Source organism: Scatophagus argus, chromosome 4 (genome assembly GCF_020382885.2).
Source record: "Scatophagus argus isolate fScaArg1 chromosome 4, fScaArg1.pri, whole genome shotgun sequence".
Classification (NCBI taxonomy): Eukaryota; Metazoa; Chordata; class Actinopteri; family Scatophagidae; genus Scatophagus; species Scatophagus argus.
The window spans coordinates 4,994,565-5,018,294 of NC_058496.1; the positions used below are offsets into that span (position 1 = coordinate 4,994,565).

At 42.5% G+C, this 23,730-nt stretch overlaps 1 protein-coding gene and 1 long non-coding RNA gene across 6 annotated transcripts in view; both read left to right on the forward strand.

Annotated features, from left to right (window-relative positions):
- Positions 1–23,730, forward strand: part of LOC124058128 (RCC1 domain-containing protein RUG3, mitochondrial-like) — a 286,532-nt gene that overhangs the window by 38,106 nt on the left and 224,696 nt on the right. For 3 of the 5 annotated variants that reach the window (XM_046387041.1, XM_046387043.1, XM_046387042.1), the window contains exons 4-5: positions 4,645–4,687; positions 6,459–6,693. In XM_046387041.1, the coding sequence (XP_046242997.1) occupies positions 4,645–4,687; positions 6,459–6,693 (278 nt within the window). Of the gene's footprint in view, positions 1–4,644; positions 4,688–5,298; positions 5,382–6,458; positions 6,694–23,730 lie in introns of all 5 variants that reach the window. The other 2 variants (XM_046387044.1, XM_046387045.1) reach the window with 2 other exon arrangements.
- Positions 7,665–10,813, forward strand: LOC124058129. The gene is made up of 2 exons (XR_006843217.1): positions 7,665–8,317; positions 8,691–10,813. It is a non-coding gene; the product is annotated as an uncharacterized LOC124058129 (long non-coding RNA).

The window sequence follows — 23,730 nt, forward strand, 5'->3', positions numbered from 1 at the left end:
AGTGTTGACTCACCTCCAAAATATTACTTGTTTGATTTCCCATGTGAACATAGTACACAGTGACACCCATAGCTTTCGCCATTCAGGGACTCACTCACTCAGCTTCTCACTGTGCTCCGCATTTCAGAGTAATTTTCACTCCTGACACCACGGCTCTGCCTACCTGCCAATTTCTGTCTCGGTTCCTGAATGGGTGATTTGTAAAGCCATGTTCACCTCAACACTCAGAAGATTTACTCAGGAGTGAGCTTGCCAGGTGTTTGAGCTGTCAGTTTGCTCTGTGTTCACAAACTTGCTGAAGGGAAAGTAATAGCCATACTCAGAGAGATCACTCTCGGCCAACTGAGCTGCTTTTGGAGTAATAGTGGAATACATACAGTCGTTACCATATGTACTTGTGACTTGCAGCAATAAAACCTGGTATTATCTCATGAACCCCTCTTATGTTTCCTTTCCTTAATTTTTTTCCTGAAAAACAGTACTTGCACATGCTGATCAGCCTGTGTTTACTGATCATATTACTGTTAATGCTAAAAAGAAATCTGTGTGGCCCAAACCCATTCCTTTACATTTGTTTACATATCTTTCAGTTTTTTCTTTTCCTGGTTATGCTCCCTCCTTCCTCTCGCCGCAGTTTATAAACAAGCTGTAGTTGTTTATGGGGCTCGAGGTCGTTGAATTGTCTGCGTCTCCCCGTAGGTCATTGAGGTCACCATGGCCCCGGAAGCATCAAGCTTCGAAAATGAGAAACCCCGCTCGGCTCTCCCGCTGGCGACCAGGAGCACCCCTTGCCCGCACCCGCCCTGATGATTAATGCCACCCCCGTCCAGCCACAAACCTTTCTGCCTCAGATAATGCCAGGCAGCAAGCGCGGCTGACACTTTTAATGTATAATTAAGTAGAAAAAGTCAGCACTGGCTATGCAAATTTTTTAAAATGATAAATGACGCTGTACAGCAGCAGGGATTGATTTGGTGTAAATGAAACTAATTAAGGAAATGTCAAACATAATTAATAAAACAGGTTTAAGCTGCAAAACATTGTCAATTGAATGAATGAGGAGGCATTGGCTCCCATTGTTCAGGCTTTATTTAGGTCTTGTGTTTAGCTTGTTCCCTGCTCCAGAATGCTCTCTCCCCTCCTCACTCCCTCCACCACCAATTCCCTGAGAGGGGGAAAATAAATTTGCTTGTCTCTCCGCTGACTGTAGAAATTAATTGCTGAAATCTTGTCCCATCCAAGTGTTACATTCACACGCAGGACATTAACATAACTAATTTGAAAGAGCTCAAATGACTGCATAATGGAGCTCCGTCACCATGCATGACAGTCGCTGGTCATACCAAATTAGCTTGGTTTTATAATTGAAAAATTTCCCCCCCTTTCTAATTTTTAGACCATTTCCCTCCTTTTTTTATCTACTTTTTCTCTTCTTCCTTCCATGGTATCTTTCCTTTACGTCCCATTTTATTGATAAGAACAAAGGTTTTATAATTTACAAAAAGAGTGCTTGACCTATAATTAGAGGAGTGAGGAGAGAGGAGGGGGGGTGCCAAGTGGTGGCGGCAGAGTCAGATCCTTAGTCCTGGTAATGATGCTGGAGACCTTGTGGCCCCCGGGGAGGCAGAAGAATAATGGGATGGGCTATTTTTATGGGGGAGCAAAGCAATGGGCCACCAGCCGCTGGGATGCTGGTGCTTGGGTATGGTGCAGAGCAGCAGGGGCTAGCGGGGGGCTAGTGGGGGGCAAAGGAGGGCGAACACTCAACCTGCCACACTGCCAGCTCTCAGCCCTGCCCATCAGTTTTGTACGTCAGCCTGATGCACCGCTGTCGGCCTCTGCCCCCTGCACCAGACACTGCCCTTGCCGCAGAGACAGAGAGAGAACTGGGTGAGTGGGTGGATGAGTGGGTTGAAGGGAGGGGGCAGAAAACATCTGCCACTCTGAGGATAACAGAGGACTCAAAGATACAAAGTGAGGGGCGGGTATCACAGTGAAGTGCTGTATTTGGATTCTCTGATTAATACATGTGGCCACAGATATAGCCTGCCAAGACCTGGATCATATAATACTTGCAAAGTCATTATCAGAGTTTGTTTGAACCTGATTGGAGAAAGCAGTTTGCATGTGTCAGGAAGGTAAGACTGCTCAACTGACAGAAACTACTTAACTTTCACCAGCTGCAGTAAAGTTTCCAGCAGGCGACCGTCGTTTTATATCCCTCCTGTTTTTCACTTTTGTAATTCAAATCCAAGCATCTTCTAAAACTCTAAATGCTATTTATTATTTTGGACTGTCTGACCCATGCCTGGTGCTAACACAGATATCGTTAATAATGTGCCTGTGTGCGGAGTGTTGCTGCAGACCTACGGCTGCCAATATTTTTGTGTTTTGGTTCGACACACTCTAAGCACCGCTATTTATCATACTCCCACGTAACAATTCTCAGGAGTTAAGGGAGCAAAAGAAAACAAAAACAAGAAAACAAAAAGTGCAAGAACAAAAGAAAACAAAAAAAAAATACAAAACCAGAAAATAAAACTCTGGAACAGTCACAGTCTTTATTCCCATTGCATTTTCATTCTCATCTTTATTTCATTATTCCAGTGAGGGTTCTTAGGCTTGTAAAAGTAAACTTAAATCTTGGACTCCTGTGCTGCTTTTGTATTCTCTATGCCTGATAGTAACAGCTCTACAGCAACCACGACTCCACAGACAGCTGCAGAGCTACGATGATTTTTGCAGCAATGCTCTGTGCTCTGCTGAAGTATTTAAGGAGTGTTTAAACGCATATTCCTATAATGGATATCCTTTCATTAAAGTGTTTTTCTGTCTTTTTATTCCTGTTCGTAGGTAATCAGCAGTAGTTCATAATGAATGTGGTTGGTCCAGTGAGCTGTGTGTTCTGAGCTGAGCTCAAGGATATAATTTCATATGAATTATTACCATACGCATTTCTCCATGAGCACTCAAAAGCTTCTAATGCGTCCGTATGTTAGAAATGGTGTTTCTTTCCGGTGCCCAAGCTGGAGCTGAGGTTGCACACTCATGTATTTCTGGTTCTATAGTAGACGAATTAAATATTGCTACATCGTATTTTACATACGGTTGTTCATCCATTGCAACACGCAGAGAAAAATGTTCTACATGTTCTGGTCTGCACGGTGTCATGTGAGTTACAATACCATAACTATACACATACATATTCCAATTACATAAATAGTGATTGAGTATAAGCAACCATACCTGTGTCTCAATGACATCCCTCAGAATATACTGCAAATAAAAGTAAATCCACCTGCCATTGTAATAATATAATAGGATGTTGATTGATTAAAGTTGCTTCATTTAAGAGTGTGTTGTTTAGGGATGCTACTGTTTCAAATTACAGCAATGTTAATGGGGGAGCTCACACCTGGAGAAAAGTGTTGACAGAGGTGTGATGGCTGTAGTGCCATTCTACAAAAGCATTTTTTTAAAACCAGCTTCTTGTAGTTGTCAACTTTTGCAGAAGTTAACTGACTATCAGTACTGTAACATCTAGGGTACGAATTGCCAAAAAATGTGCTGCCAACAGCAGCAGTAGTAGTATAAGCACATCCCACGAAAATCTGTTGCGTGTTTCATTCTTGTTCCCATGATAACAGCAACACCTAGAATGAAATTCTCAAAAACGCAGTCGCAGACATGTTTTACACATTTTCCCTAAAGTTTCCTAGCGGTATTTCACCTTTCATGTTATTTCCTTTCACACATTTTGCTACAACTCTTTCATACATCCGAACCCTGGAAATGCCAAGGGTCATGAGTCAAACATATGCAGCACGGATTACAATTTATTACCCCACATTTGCCTGATAATTTTTCTCTTTTGACAAGCTTAGGTAAATCATATAGCCTACTCTATAATGTATGAGGACTCGGTGAGCTTGATGAGTAAAGTCTGTTGCTATTGGCTGTTACCCCTGTGGTGTTTGAGTTCCCATAAGACCAATAAGGCTTGTCTGTGTTCCAGCATGACTGGAACCACTGCAGGAACAGGTAGAGATCCAGGTATTTATAGAAACCATATGCAAATGGACGAGTGCCATGTTGGATTGTTAGAGCAGAGAGGTGACAGTTAAATACATGTACATAGAAGGAGAAATATATAGGCTTCTCCCTCTCTTTGAGACAAGTCTAATCAGTTAGGATGGCCTCCTCTCCTCATTTCATTTGAATATATTCAGCCTAGACGCAGACTAGGGAAGTGTCTCTCCCCTCCCATGTATATTATTCCTTCCCGCTGAAGGCTCATTATTTTACAGCAGGGTGTGTGAGAGGTGGCCCCAGTCTCTGAACTCTCTGTCGAGGCTGTATTAATCAAACTTCACACAGCGGGACAGGGTCCACCCACTGACACAGCACCACTCACTCTACACTTGAGGACAAAAGGAAAAACACACAACCCAAGTTGCTACTGTGAAGCAGCTGCACAGCTTTTGCAGATCACCGGTTTTAATTATCTTTATTCGGCAATAACCCCACACCTTTTTCAAAGATTGTCTCGAAGATACGCCATGCTTACCAATTATTTTACAGCATTGCTCATCCGTTTCAGTCAATGTGTGGTTAACGTTGTCCTCCTCTGCCTTTTCTCCACAGTGGACAACAAAATCTTTGCATGGGGAAATGGCACCAGTGGACAGTAAGTGAAATTCACAAGTAAAACCATACAAATAAGTTTGTCAGTGGTGTTTATTCCCTCAGTTTTTGGTATTTCAGAACTGCTCAGAGTTTTATCGCCTTCATTTTGACAGTATGTGAGATATAAGGGGACTACTCTGTTGTCCATAAAAGTTCAACTTTTCTTGGTTTAGTTTTGTTCTGCCCAATTGTCATTCAAATGCCTCGCTGTCGTCTGACAGTGTACTGTAAAGCTGTATATTAAACTGCAGACAGACACTCTTGACAGACAGACATAGTTAGACACAAAGATAAGTTGTTTTCCTCCTGATGACCTTCCTTGTTAAAACTTCTCTAGCCAGGAGCCAGTCTGGCTGTAATGACATCTAAGGGCCTGGGGGCTGCAGTGATTCAGTGGCCCTCAAGTACTCAAACAGCAGCACAGCAGACCTCAGAGAAATACATAAAAGAAACAAAGGCATCACTTCTCAGTCTCTCATCATCTCCCATTGTCCCTTATTCTCTTTCTTATGCCCTCCATCTCTGTCTGTCTTGTTCTCTCTCTCTCTATCTATCTCTCTCTCTCTCTCTCTCTCCCTCCCTCTTCTCTCATGATGCTTTGACCCCTCTAAGCAGGTCGAGGCTCTCTAGTGGGGAACTTATAGTTGGAGGAGCCTATAGTTGGAGCTCCACAACACCCACTTGCAGAGCAAAGGGTGAGCATCTCCGTTATACAACTAGCACTCTGATATCTGAAAACTCCTCAGCTCTCCTGTGTGTCTCACTGGAGGCAAGAGAGGAGAAGAGTACGAGAGAGCTGTGTAAATTTAAACTGGCAAACTTTCTGATGGAAATAGCAGTGACCCCAGAGTGGTCTTGTCTTGAGTTGAAGCATTGTTGTAATCAATACAGGCTCTCGTGGGGATGGCGGGCGAGGACCTTTCGTTCCCCGTTTGTGGAAATAATGGAGAAGACTGTTTGTTATTTTTCCCAGACATGCCGCAAACTAGCAGATATGGCCGGGGCATTGCAGGTTATGACGCTGGCTCAGGGAAACAAATACAAAGAGGAGCATTTTATCAAGAAGCAAACAGCAGAGCTGTGTTTGAAGCTGCTGGGAGCTCACGGGTCACAGGGGTGCTGGGGCTGCGTTTGACCAGCTCATCTTGAAAAGGGGTCTTGGATGTTCTTTGTGCACTCACACGAGGGATCCGGAGACAGAAACTCAGCTGTCAGCCGAGGCCTATGTAAAGTCATTTGTACAGCTACAAATTGAGTTAGGTTCAGTTATTACTTCTTCCCCAGGAACGTGAAACTGACCTTACTGAAATATGGCTGTTAGACACCCTATATATGACTCTTGTCTGTATAGAGAAAACATATCAGAAAGGAAAATGTATTACTTGGATGTGTACTGATGATTAATCTACCAGCATCTCATCTGATATTTACTTTAAATTCAAATGACTTGTTACTTGTTTGGTTTGAACATAAAATAAGTGATTGAATTGAATTGAATTTTCGTGTTTTAAAAGAAAAAAGTATTTGTTTGCTTTGAATTATCAATTTAAACTAGTTTGTAAAAAAGAAAAAGAAAAAAAGGTATTTATGTCCATTACATGAGTCCACTGAAAGTTGAGAATATTTGAGAATTTCAGTGAGTAATTTTTCACTGTAATTTTCTTGAAGAAACAACTTTCTTTTAAACCTTCCCCACAAATGTTATATATGGTATATATAGTTCATCTGATAGAGAAGAAAATGACAGACTGTTTTCTCTCTGCTTTTTCAAGGCTTGGTGACGGAGAGAGGGCAGTAAAGGACCGGCCAGTCGAGATTAAGTTGCCACAGAAACTGAACATGAAAGGAAGTGGTGCAGATGTGGATGTCGTCAATATAGTTGGTGTGGCCTGTGGAAGCAGACATTCCTTCATATGGACTGAAACTGGACAAGCCTACGGTTTTGGGAACAACTTTTACGCCCAGCTGGGCTATGACTTCCAGAGGGCTGACTTCAAAGAGCACCAGGTATGAAGATACTGGCACGATTACAGTGGTAATACACGATTAATTCTGGTACCTCCTGAAACACATTGAGTTTGGATTAACACCCTTCAAGGTCAGCACAAGCACGACACACAAATAAAACAAAACTCTCTTGTACATTAAAATCAATGTGATTTTCTAATGTCCCATTGAAATCTCTACAGTATAATATCATTAGTTTTTAATTCATTGTTGTAACTGAGAGAGAGAAAGAGACTGATGGAGGCAGGCCTGTGTGATGGATACCTCAAGGGCCTGGATGGGCCTCTCTCTATCTCTGTCCTTACATGGCTTACTATACAGTAGCATGCTGCTGAACCATACAAATCCTAAATTAAGTGTTGTGGAATTGAAATTGGCTCTCTTGTGAAGTGTTCCACTTGCATTGGAGCTTAATTTTGCCTACTCATATCATTTGATTCAGTCCCTCAGTCCCTCTTTTGCTCGCTGCAGCCCATCACTCCTTCTTCCTTCTCATGCAAAATAAGCCCATTTACCGCAGCGTGACAGTGTCTAGGTGAATGATTGCCACTCAACACTTGATATATGGGTATGTGCTTCTGTGCGCATGTGTACTGGATATATTATTTCCGACAGATTTTCCCAGTCTCTTGCACTTACATTAGTGAACTGTTGTTCATCTTTTTTGTGTGCATCTTTCAGTTGTCTTTACATCCACGTATTAAAATGGATGAATTGAAAAAATACAGAATATTTTTTATCCTTTTCTCCTCTGCTTGTGTCTTCCTTTTGAAGTCTTAACACTGACGTTTGCCTACCTTACCACTACATGTACTGCAGGTGACTGCTGTGAATACAGTAGAAGGTGTATAGTTAATGTTTCATAATCAGGATATGTTTTTCTTATGTTATCTGTCGTTCCTCTGGCCTTCTTCCAGCAGTAACATAAGACATATTCCCACAAGAGAGGCCTCAGGGTTCAGATGAGAGTGGCCTCACACCGGGTGGGACGGGAGGCAGAAAGTATCCAGCCACCTGGCAGCAGTGAGCAGGCCCAGGGGCCAAAGCTCTCACCTCTCCTCCCTGATAAAGGCCACCGGGATCTGCATGAGTGCACCCAGCCCTCGCCTCTTTCTGCTAAAGCAAAGAATACTAAAGCGGAGAATTGCAGCAGCAGTGACAGGGAATGGGAGCTGGTGGTATGTGTATCACAGAGTCACCCTTTGCTCTCATTCTAGCCATACCAGAGGCCTCTGATTGCCCCAAGTGGAGGCCCAGATCTTGCCCTCTCTCTTGTATACGACCAAACTCCGTCTTCTTTCATCCCTATTGCCTCCCTGGGTGTGTTTTTTTTTTTTTTCTCCAGTTGGATGAGAAAAGCTGCTCCACCTCCAGCGATCCCCCAGACTCTGTACTATATGATACTGGGTATTGTTGTAAAGAATCTGTAGGTTGGAACAGCCAGCTTCACCCCTAAGGCTCAGTTTCTCTTTACCATCTGAAATGGAGTGGTAGCAGACTGCTGAGATCTGAGAAACACTATATACCGTTCTTTATTGGGCCAGTGATAAGGTGTTGGGATTCTGCTCACACCTGTGAGCCTATTGTTCAGGGCCGCTATGGCATTTCACCTGCAACAGACAAGGTTAGACAGAGCTCCTCTTTAATGGTTTGATTGACATTATTTTAATGACACACTGCGGAGTGCTATATGTCTGTGAACAGAAATGAAAGTTAATCTTATTTTTCCCCCCCTCTCATGTCTCTGCCCTTTCTCCCTCCCCTCATTAGGACAATGACATTGTCATTTTTTTCAGACTTTTGAGGGATGTGTTTGTATGCAGCTAGGACAGTCCCCTTCTGGCTCTCCCGTTACTGCCTTATATAAACATTTTGATATGAATTAGCGGCAACTAACTGTGTTTTTGTGGCAACTTTTGTATTATCAAGGCAGTATCATACCACTGCTCTGTTTGTTTTTGTGTGCATGATTTTCTTTCCCTTTATACATACCATAGCTCAGTCTCTAAGTGGGTTAACACCTCCTAGCTGAAGAACCACCCATTGTCTGCATCTCTACAAAAGAAGAGGAAAAGCAACTGTGGGAGCATGAAAATAAACTCTGTTTGTAAGTGTGACACGTGTGCAGCTTGAGCTTGGCACGGCATCCGTGTTCAGCCTGGCTGAGCACAACTTGTTTGAATGTCATATTTATCCCTGTGTTTTGTCAGAAAATTAACTTCCTGTGAGTTTGCGGCAGAGCCGAGCATATGGCCGCAGCTCTCTGGAGATGACAGCCTAGCGGAGCGGGAGCTCGCCGGTGCCGCTGCCCTGCTCTGGCGGCAGATGCTCCGGGCTTCTCCGCGATTAAGTGGAGATCATCACTGTTTTCTTTGAGCACCGCTGTGCCTTGTACTCTGAAGTGTTCCGTTAATCACTGCCTGCCTCCCTGCCTTTTCCCCACAAGCTGCCAAAGCACTCATTAAGTTTGAATCTCCCCACCACTCGCTTGCTCACCAGCTCGCTACATTGCGTGACAGAATCTTAGCAGTCACCCTTTCTGCAGGAGCGCAGTGGCTTGTTGCACCTGTTTGCTAGAGGGATCATAAAAGTGCACGCTTGTTTGAATGGTGTGATTCCATCTCTAAACCTCTCCTGCTGTTCATTCATTTTTAAGGCATTGTGTACATACTGTAAAATAAGTGTTGCTCTTTGAACGTTTGCTCAGGTCTGTGAATTTCGCTAATGTAGTCTGCGTTTGAGTTTCTCCCCTTGCTCTCAGATGCTGCCTTGTTTCCAGTACAGGCCTCTGAGGGGAGTGAAGCCTTTTCTACACTTGTGTTTTTTTTCTGATGGTGATGTCTCCTCCTCCTTCTGTCTGCATGTTATTAGGAAATTCTGCTACTCATATTTACATTTGTGAAACATTACTACGTTATTGCGTGCATGTGTGTGTGTGTGTGTATGTGTGTGTGTTTTCATGGAGTTAGAATGCAGACCGGTAAGACACAACTTTGGTCAAAGAGAAACAAAAAAAGATGGAAATGTAGTCTTCGTTAGGCCCCCACCCTACTCCTCCCCCCAGTCCCAGTATCACACATCCAGTTGTGTTGTGTACATCTCCTACACAAGCAACCATCCATTGTTATTGTTAAACATTGTGACATGCTTTAACCCTGATTGATCTTGATCTCCGACACAAATAATAATGTGATTACAGGCTTTTCTCTGCTTCTCTCTTCACAGCAGTGGAAAATAACATTAGATATTTCCTTTCATGTTAATCGCCTTGGTTGGAAGTATACCTCGGTGCACCAATAGGCCTCAGTAATGCCTCCTTTCTTCTAAAAAAAAAAACCCCTCCAAAATAACCTATTTGCTGCACACCCACACACACATACACACACACACTGCTTAGCTCTGTAACACCGGTATTCTGCACCCATCAAAGCCTGGCTTGCTTGTCCTGGTGCAGTGATCATTCCCCTCACAATAGCGGGATGGCATTACTGTGCTTTTGAAAGCATTTGCATGGCAAAGCAATAACATGCACCTTGGAAATAAAGGAATTGATCCTGTTCATCGCAGGTTGGATTTCCTGGATAAAGCTGTGGGAAATGGATCCCTCCACCATCTCACTTTGAAATACAGACCCCGCTTCCTCATCCTCAAGTTTACTTTGCAGTAACTGTCTGCTTCTTAATCTTGTCTGTCAGGCAGACGCACAAAAATGTATGCGATTCTGTCTGCCGCAGTGGTTACTTGGCACACACGCTGATTAGTGCCAGTTTGCCTCTTTTTCAGTATGTAGATACCCAGATAGGAAGCTGGCCCTATTCATTGAGTCCAAGTACCAAAATAGCAATTGCTGTTCTCAATCAACTATGAAGAAATTGGTTTGCATTGTTGGAAGATGTTGATTAGTGACTTTTTGGAGAAGCTCTTAAAATTACTCTCAAAGCAGGCTGAGTTGACAGACAGTTGGCTCAATATTCATTTTACAGGGTGAGGTCAGCAATAAAGAATGTTTTTATTTGTTTGTGATAGTTCATACTGCATGGGTGCCACGGGTTTGTACCCTCTGGGCCTGTTTATTGTTATTCTACACAATAAATGTTTATCTCATCTGCTCAGAATCAAATCAATTCACAACTGTACAAATTGCCGCTGTGCTGTTGGCAAGGTGCAGCTAATTTTTCGACGAGGAAATTCCTTGTCAGGAGCAGCCAAGGGAGAAGGTGTCAGTTTGATACCACAAGTACACTAACCGCTGTGCAGGAGCATAAGTGTTCGCTGCGCTTCGGTGACGGTGCGTTTGATTTCAACACTGACCACCGGTGATGCTAAACCCTCTTGTCCTCATCCAAGCTGCCTCTTGAGATGTGAACCCCCCCCCCAACACACACACACACACACACACACACTTTGACTGATGCTGCTGTAAAGAAAAAGAGAAAGTAAGTAAGTGAGAGGCTGGCAAACAAAGTCACTATAGTATATACTATACTTCTATCACTTGTCTGTTGTTACACTGCAGTTACAAGCCTATGCAGTATGTGGGAACTCAGTGTGGGTGTACAGCGACCTAAACTAGTATACCCATCTCCCCTAGGGGCACCTCAAAGGATGCTTGGGCTCTGCTGAAAAATGAGAGGCAAGGCAAGTGAGAGACAGGCAACAGAGGGAACAGAGGGAGGCAGTCTCAGCTGTGTAGGAAGGCTAACCTGTGCCTCTGGAGATCCTGCATCTTTTCAGAAGTACCAAGACAGACTCATCTCTGTGACTACTCGCTCCCTCCTCTGACTTGTTTAAGGCCACGGTGTTGAAGTAGTTCAGCATATGATGACTTTTGCAGCACCATAGGCACTCTTCATTGTTTACTATTGATGTTATGGAAAGTTTGCACTTGAAATGTGCATTATTTTCTCAGTGTGAATGAGAGAATATGGTGTTTGTGACCTTGTTTCAGTGCGAATCATATGCCCCACTGTTTCCTAATATGCCCCAAGTGTATGTAATGCTGAAAGCACATTTATTTCACATCAATAATTCTGTACATTTCCTTCTGGAAAACTAATTCTCATAATAGGATTTTGTCAATGTGATTTGAATAATGATCTCAAAACATCCCATTTTAGGCTACTTAACTAAATAGAATATTACTGATTGCAACACTTATCCATGGTTGGGGTTTTGGTAACCTTCTTTTCTGTTTCTTGCCAACAGCCAATTTTCTCTCAATTAAAGCATGATATTAGCACTCAGTAGGGCATAAACAGAAATAACCGTACACTACTGAATATCATGCCTTGATTATGAGCTTAAGAGTGGGTGTACAGATGGATCCAGTTTCTGTACTCCTATTAGACTGTTGGTGTTTTTATGTGCGTGTCTGCAAGAGAAAGGGAGAGAGAATAATTGCCTGCATGTGCACAAGTGTGTGTGGCAGAGAAAGCAGGAAGTTTATCAGTTCCATCCTGTTAAAACCTCTGGAAAGGGAGAGCAGGGGGCAAAGAAAGACAAAAGGCACAGGTATAGTACTAAGAATAAGTATATCATTACATCGAGAGCCAGTCAGTGGTGATGCCAGTTGGCCAAAGTTAGCAGGAAGCTGTCCTAGTAAATGGCAGCAGCTGCTCGCAGTTCGAGAGAGCATGTCCCAGTCAGAGGAGAAAAGCGATGGCATCTACATTAATACTACCTTAATGGCCCATCTGGCGCTCCGTAGGGTCCCTGGCTGCGCCACCGACTCACAGGCGTTTGACAGGCAGTCTCCAGCGCACCAGACGCGCATGGCATGCCAAATGGCGGGGAGACGCCTCCGTGGCGCACAGATCTGTCAAACCCTCTCTGACGCTGTAGTCACACAGGCAAGGGAAGTTAAGGCAAGTTTTCACACGTGATTGGTTCTTGACATGGATGGGGAAAGGGAGGGGGCAGGAGGAGAATGACTGGCTTGTCTATCTCTCTCCTCTGCTCCCTCCTCAAATGCAAACACACATATGTGCACACAGACATAATCGCACCTCAACACATACACACACTCCATACTAGATGCTAAATTGCCATGACCAGATTAAACCTCAATGAGAAAGTCAGGTTAAGATTAGCCAGTGGTGGTTTCACTCTGCTCTGATGGCAAATGGAGATAACAAATATTATTTTTGCTGCAAGTCACAGCCTCTCTCTGTAAACAAATACTGGAACAAATTGCTTCATTGGAAGAAATTGTGGAAGGTCTTATCAAAACACCACAGGGGTTTCTGGCTATAATTGGCATAATTGGTTGACAGAGCAGGCTGCAGTCCATGATGTGGCACAGTGATGCACTTAATGATCATGGCTTCAGGTCTACAGATTGCCCTTTCAGATACTGGGCAAAAAGTGCATTACTTAATATGCAAAGAACAGACATTGTAGGGTCCGCTGGTATGTTGTAAACTAATGTGAGTCAACAGATCATAATTGGGTCATACTGTATAGTTCCTTATGTCATTAAGTCCTCCAAATCATAGTGAGCTTGAGTCAGTACTTAATTCAGATCAGCTTTGCAGTCATAGGATAATGCTTATTTAAAATCAAATCTAACTGCTTCCTTGTTTCACTACCTTGTGGCTATAATCATCATCCTGTGTACAGCTTTAAGGAGAAACATCATCCAGTTTTGTCAGTGGATGATCTCACCCAGAATTCCTGCTCTGCCCTATGTGCTTGGCCTTTCCATCAGCCCCCGTTGAGCTGCACAATACTGGCACAGTGGAGGTTTCTCCCAGAGCAGGTCACATTCTGCAGTACCCACCAGCATAGATCACAGTCCCAGAAGTGTGCATCATACTGCTGCTGGGTAACTACGGGCTTCTTTCTGTGTGAGTAAACTACACACAAAAGTACAGCGAGAGTACTTTAAAACATTTGCCACCGTTCTTTCTCTCACACTTTTTCTTAAGGACATTTTGAGAGATAGCAGCAGTTCAAAAATGGAATGGAAGGTTCTTTAGAAAATGCATTTCAAATGGCTTATCCAGTAGGTAGCCCCAGAGGACACCTCAGGGATAAACCTTGGCAAGAAAGGAAGATAGAGCGGGGGGGAAAAAAGTGAAATTGGAAAGAAGACACAGCCGTGACTAAAACAGTAGAAATATATAGAGAGAAAAGGTATCCTCTTAACCTGCCGACGCCTCTTCAGAAAAATCACAGCGCTCCATATCAGTATTCACTCTCTGAACACTCTGCTGTGTTCTGTGTTTATAGGAAAAGCCCAGATCCGCTGATGTCTCTTGCCGTAGACAGTCTCATATTTATACAACTGGTGCAGGTGATTTCCAAATGACTCATACCGCTGTTAGACATTGTCCTACTTTAGTTTCACTGTTTCTTGTTTGGTGTCAATGGTGTGGCTGATGTTGTTCTTGCATTTAAGGTGAATTATTAGAATGATGGAAACAGAAAGGGTGTAATATTTTATTTCAGTCAAAGTAAAACAAAACAAAAAGCAACTCCTAGTGAAATGGATGTCAAGGAGAGGTTAGCTGGACAACAGCTGCCAGGTTTTGTGTGCAAGAAGGCAAAGGAAGAAGAGAGATGAGAAAGGAAGGGGAAAAGAGGAATCAGCGAAATGGGTGGGGGGGTATTGAGAAGAGAGTAGAGCAGAAGGAACTCTTCAACTTTCACTCTCATTCCCAGACGTGTTGTCGGAGATGTAGACTTTAAAGAGCTTGTGGCAAAATAGGCGGAATATGAATGCACACACACGCTCTCCACTTTTCCTCTTTCTCTTATACTTCCTCTTTTCCTCCCTCTTTCTTTTGCTCCCTCTTTCAAACTCTCTCCACATCTCCCTCTCTTTATCTTTCTCCCTGGGCATCTCCGTTCCTTAGTGGCAGGCCCAGCTGGGGGGTTTCTGTGGTACTGTGAGTGAACCTTCGCCGTCTCCTTCGGCAGGCAGCTGTCCCTGCACAGCGCACAAACACACTCGCACTGTACTGAACTTGGCCTCCCTTGCATATTCTGCTGATGTTGTGTTCACATATTCCTGTTCTTCTTTTCATCCACATTTACATACGTGTCCGGGTCAAAATGGATCAGCTATGGCTCTTGTTGGATCTTGAATCTGAGAATTCCAAGCAAAAATAAAGTTTCACTTGGCACAGCAATACCGAAAAGGGTCAGGACTCTTTTCCTTACTATCACCGCTGCTCGCAATCTACTGTAAAGCCACTAGAGGGAGCTTATATTATGCTGTGGTCCCTCCTGTCAGGAATCTGTTTTATAGTATTGTTCCAGCAAGGAGGCACCATCTTTCGAATGTTCCCCATTCTGTCCCCAAATAACATCAGGTGCTCTTCATGTTTTAGACAATATAAAGATCGTCGTCTGTAACATAGACAAGAGACAAAAACATAAATTGGTATCAAGTGTGTGAGTGTGTTTTCCTTCAAACTAATTCAATAATTGCAGCACATGTGTTTGTCTTGTGTGTTAACTCAGATATCTGTGAGTGTGAGTGTATTTGTGCTTGTGCAGAGGTGATAATTCTGCAGTTGCTCAGATGCTTGAGCAGGGTGTGTAATGACAATAGCAGAGAACATGCCTAGGCGTGCTTTCAGTTCGCTCCCCAAATGTAATGAGTCTGGGCAGAAGTCTGGACATCTCAACTTGATCAAAAACTGGAGGAAATCTGCAAATGATTTATTATATCCTGTGGAGATTCATCAGTTACACATGTCAAAATGATGCTGAGCTGAAAATTAAAAGGCGTCTTTTGTCACCATTATTTTCGTAATATAGACTGAAAGTGGGAGCGGTAAAGCAATTGAGTCTCAATTGAGACAGTAGAGGAAAATTGTTTTATCTGGTTCAGTTTAGAATATTTGATCTCATTTCATCTGTATGCTTTTTATTCAGATTTTTTATCTCGAAAATGACTCTGTATTAAACAGTGATAAAAGTAATTTGAATACGAGCTATTGCTAAATCTTTATTTCTAGATCATTCTTCAAAATCATTCTAAAAAATAACACATATTATGTATTTGATGTGTTAATATGTGTGTGCTTATGACAAAAATAGCTTTTTTTTCTCTCTGGATTTATGCACACCTTATAGATACACGTGCTCATTTAGCATGTGCACCTTTGCGTTTCATCAGCCTGCAGAAGACTAATGCATGTTGCCAGTTAATCATATTTTTTCTGTCTGTCCCTCCCCAATAGCGGTGTGGTGACTTGACAGCATCTGAACTCGACTCCCAGAGTTGTCTTGCCATAACGCTACATGATATTCTCTCTCACGTTACTAAAACAGGCTTCGCCGATGGGATTCGCTGTGCTCTGCGCTTCCCCCCGTCCTCCTCTCCTGCTGGCCTTTTCCTGTGACAGGGCTGCCGATGATACAGATCCGCTGTGACATTTTACATTGTGCTCCCTAATTGCAGCAGCTGATAGTGGGATAGCTCGCCATACAGCTGCATATTTCTTCTTTTTTTTTCCCACCCTTTGGCTTTTTCCGTCTTTTTTTTTTTCTTGAAGTAACTATAACATGGAGTGGAGCACTGGTTTTGTCTAATTGCATTGCTCACATGTTGATGTGAGGTGTGCCAGTGGATGTTTCTCCATGCTATACCATTTAACTTAATTATGAACAAAATCTATAAATTTAACAAAAACCTTTAAAAGAATCCTTTCCTCATTGATTTAAAATCTTCGTTTCCGGCATTTATATAAGTGAACAGTGTTTGTGGGCCAACATGCTGTTGCCCGTTCCTCCCTTTCTTAACACTGGTGTGTCCTCGAGTGTCTCCCGCAGCCCACGACTCCCAAACTGAAAACCAGAATAAACCTGTGTGACAGATGCAGCTCTAATTATACAGTTGTTTTAAGACTGTCAGGTTGCAGCGAAAAGGGAGCCAGCCATTTGGGAAAGTGAAGGAGGGATTGTATAGAGTACGAAGAGGGGGAGTAGAGGGGGACAGTTTGATGGACGGACATTGTAACACCAGCATCTGGTGATAGCTGCATCTGCCGTATCGTTTTCCCACTGCCAGCTTGCCAGCTAAATAAATATTGCCACGATCTGTCTTGTACTAGCAAGTGTAAATTACTTTAACACGTCAATAACTAGTTTACAATGTTGTTTTTTCCTGCCATTTCAGAATATATATTGATTTCACATTGCTGTTAAATGACACGAGCACTGTTTCCCCTCACCCTGTACTTTGTTTTTCCACATAGACTCCCAGTGAACTTGGCAGGAACAGGAGATAAAAGGGACAAACTGTATTGATCACGCACTTGTTCTACTTGTGCACAATCACTAAATAGAAAATTCAATTCATCATATTGAATGCTGTGTTCCTTATGATAGCAGATATCACATTTTCTTTTCTCGGTGAGAGTAGGGGTCAGATCTGTGGCTGCTTCTGTGTCTTTTTGTTTTGTTTTTTGTTTTTTTGTCTAGTCTTTTACACTGGTCATACAGTATGTACTCATGTGTTTGTATATGCTTTTTAGCCGTGACATGACTCTCAGAGTCCCACCACAACATACAGTTAGTGTTAATTTCAGTTAAGTAAATCTGATTATGATTAGCATAGAAAATGGACAGAGATCTCGAATGTCAGTATTACAAGTATAATTTCCAATATCTCACTAATATAGAGAAATAATCACTCGAAGTTATTCAGCAAGAAATTGTGCGGTTTGTCAAAACAAACAAAGAAACCATAGAATGTGCAGTATGTAGATAGATCTATATGCGACTTTGTGGTTGTTTTTTGTGTAGATATGCACATCTGTGCGTTATGAAGTGGGAGCAGACACGTGTGTGCACCCATGAAGCATCTCGGCAGACGTGCTTGCACCTCTATACAGTGTGTCTATTTTCATTCATATGGGCTCCTCCTCGCGAGGACAGATGTTGAGAAACCCACAAAATCAGAGCCGAAGCCGCACTATAATCACCGCGATTTTAATCAAGGTCTCGCATTGTGACCCACTTATTTTCTCACAGTACTGATTGCACTGCAATGCAGTGACGACTAGCATTACAAAACTGCAGCCTGTGATTAACCTTCACATCATATACATGTTCCCTAACCGGCACACAGTGAACTCTAATCCCAAAATTACACACACACTTGGACTGGAAAACCCCTCCCTTTGTCAAATTTAAACATTTTCCTCCCTCATCCTCCCATCTTGATATGATACAATGATGATGATGATGATGCCTGCTTCCTGCCTGTGAGCAAACTGAGGTATGCCTGCATTTGTACATACTCAACTGACATATCTCAGTCAGACAGTATAATCTTTTTGTGCAAGCTTTGTAAAAAAGCATTCACAAAATACAAGTAAAACACACACACATTTCTGGTTAGTTCTGTTATTGCCTTTTGTGAGAATAAGAAAATATTTTAACCTTCTCTGCCATTCTTCACCAGTATTATAATTTTCACATCAATGATAATAAAGTAGATTGATTATTCATTCTCATGCTTCAACACCATTTAATTGTGTAGCCAGAACACTCCAACTTGGGGTCAGCAGGGCTCACTCTCATTTACACAAAGACACGTGCGCACGTGCACACACACACACACACACACACACAAAGTCAGAAATCTCTTTTTCCTTTCTCTCTTCACAGATGCTCTCTCTATGGCTTCTCAAAGGGCCCCCCAAAAACATGCCCGGACTGGAATTAGCCAAAATATCCTTTCTCCTATCAAACACACACTGTGCCCCAGTGCGGTCCCATCCCACTTATTCCTTCAACATCTCAATTAATACCCCTTAGGAGGCATAGCACCCTGCATGGACATGGGAACTCACTGTGCTGTTGGTGATGGTGGTGTCAGTGGATTCTCCCTGTAAATGTTCACCAACAGACTGTTGTATTGCTTTCTCTTATTGCCCACATGACTAAACCACAACTTAACACCATCTCTGTCCCAATCAACACCAACAGATTAAACACATTGATTCATGAGCAGTTGTCAGGTATCATGTGCATGTGTGTGCCTGTGTTTTTGCACTTTAAAGTTAGTCCGGTTCTTCCTCATCATGATACTCCAGGGACGTACAGTACATAGGTTTCATAGGTTTGCAAACACTTCAGAAAACACACTATGTTGACTAAGTAAACAGTCTTGTAACTTGTGTTGATGGCGTCCCACATGGAAAGGAGATATATGAACATATATCCAAATATATGCAGAATATATATTGCATGTATGTCATATTTAGGGTCATATATGTGCATGTATGTGGATATATAGGAAATAATGTGTCATATATGACTGATATATATGTGTGTATATACACACATATATGCCACAGTCAGGTGCATATATGTCATACATAATGCCTATATCTCACTTTATTATTTGCAAATGATTTAATGGGCATATATGTTCAAAAAAATGTATTTGTGATTGTAATTATTTTATTTCAATGCAGATCATCTATCATCAACTCGATATATGAAATGTAGTTATTAGTGTGTTGGTAGCTTGGAATTTTAAGAAGCCTGAACTGCTATGAAGGCAGAGGACTTGTACATTCAACATACCATACCTGTAGATCAACAAGAGTCTCTGTCCCCCTTTCCTCCTCTGTCCACTCACCCTGCCTGCTGCTCCTCTTCACCAGCTAATGGATCGCTGTGGTTTCTAGGGTCTGCTCCAGAAATGTTCTCCTGTGGAGATCTCGTAAGAAGTGCCCTCAGCTGGTCCCTCCGTCTGCCATTAGGCCTCTCCACACTTTTTATCCCTAGACCTCTGAGACCTCAAACTGCCAAATGAGTTGAATTATGGCCAGTTATGTGGAGTGGACCTGGTGTCACGGGGGAGAGGCCTGAGTCAGTGGAACTAACCACACTCCTGACCATTAAAAGGCAGCCTGACACTACCTCTTCATCTTCCCCCCCTGCTTTCAAAGGCTGCAGACCCTTGTCCCCCAGAGGAGAGAGACAGTACGGCAAACCAACCAACCAACCAGGCAGCCAGCCAAGCAGCCAGTCTGTCAGGCGGGCAGGAAAGGAACTAAAACACCAAACCCCTCCATATTCTGGCTCCCACATCCTTAAAATTCTTAAGCTCTTCCTGTACTCCTTTTGTTGTTAGGCCTTTCTTTTTCTCACCTATTTCTGCCCCACATTTTTGCCCTATATAGTCACCTGTTTCTCATCTGTCTCCTACCTCTGTTCTTCAATCACCTTCCCTGCCATTTTTTTCCTCTCTGCCCTTCAGCTAAGTGGGTGGGGTTGCAGAGTTATAAACACACAAGGTTAATTGCAGCAGCTAAAACAAGCATGGCGGCCAGGGCCCCAGCTTACTGTAAAAAGAAGGAGGTCACCTAAGTCAGGCAACCCTCACAAATCCACGCATATCTACAGTTACACGGACACTGATCACATAGGTCTAGGAGGACCACAGTTTGCATCCCTCACAGACAGAGACAGGAGACACATGCACACACACACACACACACACACACACACAAACTTGTACACATGCACACACACTGCACTGAATTTGATCTGTCACAATAACAGGGGCATCATGACATGATGGATATAGCCCTTTTTTTCCCTCTTCTCTCCCCCGTTCTGCCTCTCTCCGGTAATCTTGATGCAGTGTGTAATGTTTGCTGTAGCCGGCGGCTGAAATTGAATGAGTGATACAACCAGAGGTGCTGGGATTACCGTGGGCAGAATTGATGCTATCTGTCCAATGATGTGTTATTTTGTGGAAGTGAGGCAACAAACCGGAGAGAGAAATGGTCGCAGCACTCTGTATGATTTTACAGTTTAAGTGGTGAAAGACAAATAGAATAACAGTGATGTGCTAGCAGGGGTTGTAAATGGTTGAATAATTTTCCTCGATTTCAACATTCATTTATCTTTTCTGCAGTCTTTTGCAGGGCTTTGCATGGTAGCCTGAATGCTGTTTATCCCTCTAGTCCTCTCACAATTGCAGCATCAGCTAGCTCAGCTCCCATCTTTAGAGGTAAGACAGGTTGCTTCCAGTCTCTACTCCTCTAATAGGGTCAGCTCAGAAAAGGGTCAGAGGTAAACTAATGACACCTGGAATAGATGCTTCTTCCTGGAAGCCTAAGCTAAGGCTGGTCTGGGGCTGAGCTTTTGGGAATTAAAGTGTGCTGCTTTAAGACTCAGCAGGCTGCGTTCGGGTCAGACACTAACCACTGAAAAGACTAAATTCAGCTCTTTCTGCTGGTCTGGGGCACAGGCTGAGGGTCCTGGGCTATTGTTGTGGGGTCAAGTTAATGGCATCCAGATTGCCAGAGCAGCTGACAACCATTCATCACAAATTCAGCATCAGTCCAGCACTGTATATCTGTAAAGTTCTTTGTTCAAAACTTAGAGTTGTCAGTTTCCACAGTTCTGCATGTATTTTAATTGTGATTCTGGTTTGAATTTATTGTTAAGAACATTAAAGACGGCTCATCTTTGTGTCTGTTTTTAGTGCGGTGAGACACTGAGGCAGGTACTGTGGCAGGCACTAATTTGGCCTGGTGCATCAATCACAGTAGTCTTCAGTAGTAGTCATCATTCCTTTTTTTTTTGTCACATTAGTGTTTTAACATTTTTTTAACAAAAAAAAAAAAAAGAAAACAGACAGCATTTTTTTCCCTGAATTACCTGATTTCAGATATGTCTGATAAATGTGGTCTCGTTCAACGCATTCATTTGGTCACTGTTTTGGGCCTTGCCTTATGTAGTGTTTGTTTCGCTGTGTTTATTTCAGCTGCTGTGGACCAATTCTTATTTTTTTTTCTTGAAAGCAACCTTGGATACCACTGCTCACACGCTCACCTGCGTTTGATTGTACAGCAACTGCTCTCTCTTCAGTCATAGTTGAATTTGCAATACTGTATGTGTTTATGTATAATGATTGTATGTTTTGCGGCTGGCAGAGAGTGACTGCGCTGTTGGCTGTGAGGGAAAAATTAAATAAGAAGGGCTATTTTTCTCCCCTATGTAAACAGCTGGCAGCATCCCATGCTTGCACAATTAATGGGCATCTAATTGGCAATAATCATTTTTACTTAAGCAAATTTAAAATAGGCAGTTGCCCCTGGAACAAACAGCTGTTGGTAAAACCTTCTGGCAACATAGTGTGGATGTCTGAGGATGTGGTTGATCAGTGCTTACAGGAGGTGGTCCATACATGAGCACTTAAATACTTATATACAACTGTTGGCACACACTTGTGCAAGCTTTTCTACCAAAAATCCATCAGAAAGCTGGAGCATTTACTGTAGGTTACCTACGGGTGCATTTGATGCATAAATCAAATGCACTTATTTGTTACCACAAGCTGTACTTGAATTAAACTGTGTTGGATCATAGTTTCCTTAGTTGGCTCCTCTCATTAAGTAGTGCTTTATAATCCAAATTGTCTTTGCTGCCATTCAGTCAAACAAAGCAAATACTGTACAAGTTGTTCTTGCATCACCCTGGTGACACTGGCGATCTGTTGGCCCAGTTTTCTTGGTAATTCAGAGGAAGTAATCTTGTGCTGTGAGCACTGAACACAGTGAATTAAGAATACGTCAGACCAATGTACAAAAGTGGAACTTTGACTAAAGAGAAGAGTGTGTCTTAGAGGAAGTTTTTAAACTACGGTTGAAAGGAGACAGTTTTACATTTGTACGACCATTTCTCTATGATTTTGAGGACTTTCCAGCCTTATTATTTTTAACATACTTGGTGAATCCTGTTTTGACAGCTTTTAAGGTCAGACCTCTGTGTGAATTTATACAATTGTGATCTCATTCAACTGAAAGCAGCCCCACCAAGGTCATGATTCAATAATACTATGAAGAAGTACTTTACTGGCAGGAAGGACAGAACCTTGCAGCTGGCAGACAAGCAGTCAGTGAGCAATGAATTAAACGCAAAATTGTACTTTGCCATATAACTCATCTGGGCGGGAGTTGCTCAGACTCAGAGCCAAGTAGGACCCAAAGAGAAAAAGGTACAATTGTAATACATTTTATAAAGGTGCAGTGAAAGTCTATTTGACATTGGCTTTAGGACTTTTAATATAATGAGCAAATTAATTTACATGATGTCGTCTCTTCTGCTTTAAGCCTTTCCCTTGAAGAAATGTAGAAAGAGTGAAAGAGGGAGAGAATGAGTGTGTGGGAAGCTGAAAAGTAATGTCAAACAACCTGATTGTGAGACGAGAATGGATTAAAGGCATTGTTTGGGCTGGAAGAGGAGGTACCTTCCATACTGCCGGCTGCCATCTTATCTCACCCCCCCAACCCAGCAGTGGTCTAATCTGTTGGTCGAGGACGCCTGCAAATAATTTCTATCCATCAGACAGACAATGGAGCTGCCACCTTGTTGTTCATCACGGATTACTGTACTGTGCATCCTGTCCCGCCCCTACATAGACCACTGACAAAGGACTTAATTGAATATCCGTCCATGGCTAATTTGTGTGTGTTCCATGTGGGAACATGCGTAAACAGAAGCCATACAAAAATACATCCGGACGCTCCAGACAGTTAAGCACATGCAGGTGCGCACAAACATACACAAAGCTGTGTGCACATATCCCCCTATAGGAATTTATTTTGAGGCTACTTAGTCTGATGTTGAAAGTCGGGTATTATTGCTTCCAATCATTATGGCTAAACTGTAAACAGATTGAATGGACCAGATTCAATTAACTCTGTCTAACCTAACATATAATTACATGAAAGCACAGAGTGAGGAGTGGGAGATAATGGACTTTTTTTTTTTTTTTTACCCTTGAACCTTAACCCTACTTTTCCCCAATTTGTTTATCAAATTAATTGAAGCCAGTAGATTTGTTTGCTTGAGCTTAAATACATATAATCACCCATTTTAACTTCATATTACACTCGTGCTTAAGCTAATTAATCTTCAGTGTTTATGCATGATAAACACTGGTGGCTTTGCATTATACATCAACAGAAGTGAGGGTCTTTTAATTGTTATCAAAAATGTTAATTATTTAGTGCATCACAATTTACTCATTGTCAAAAGGCACATCTTGTCTTT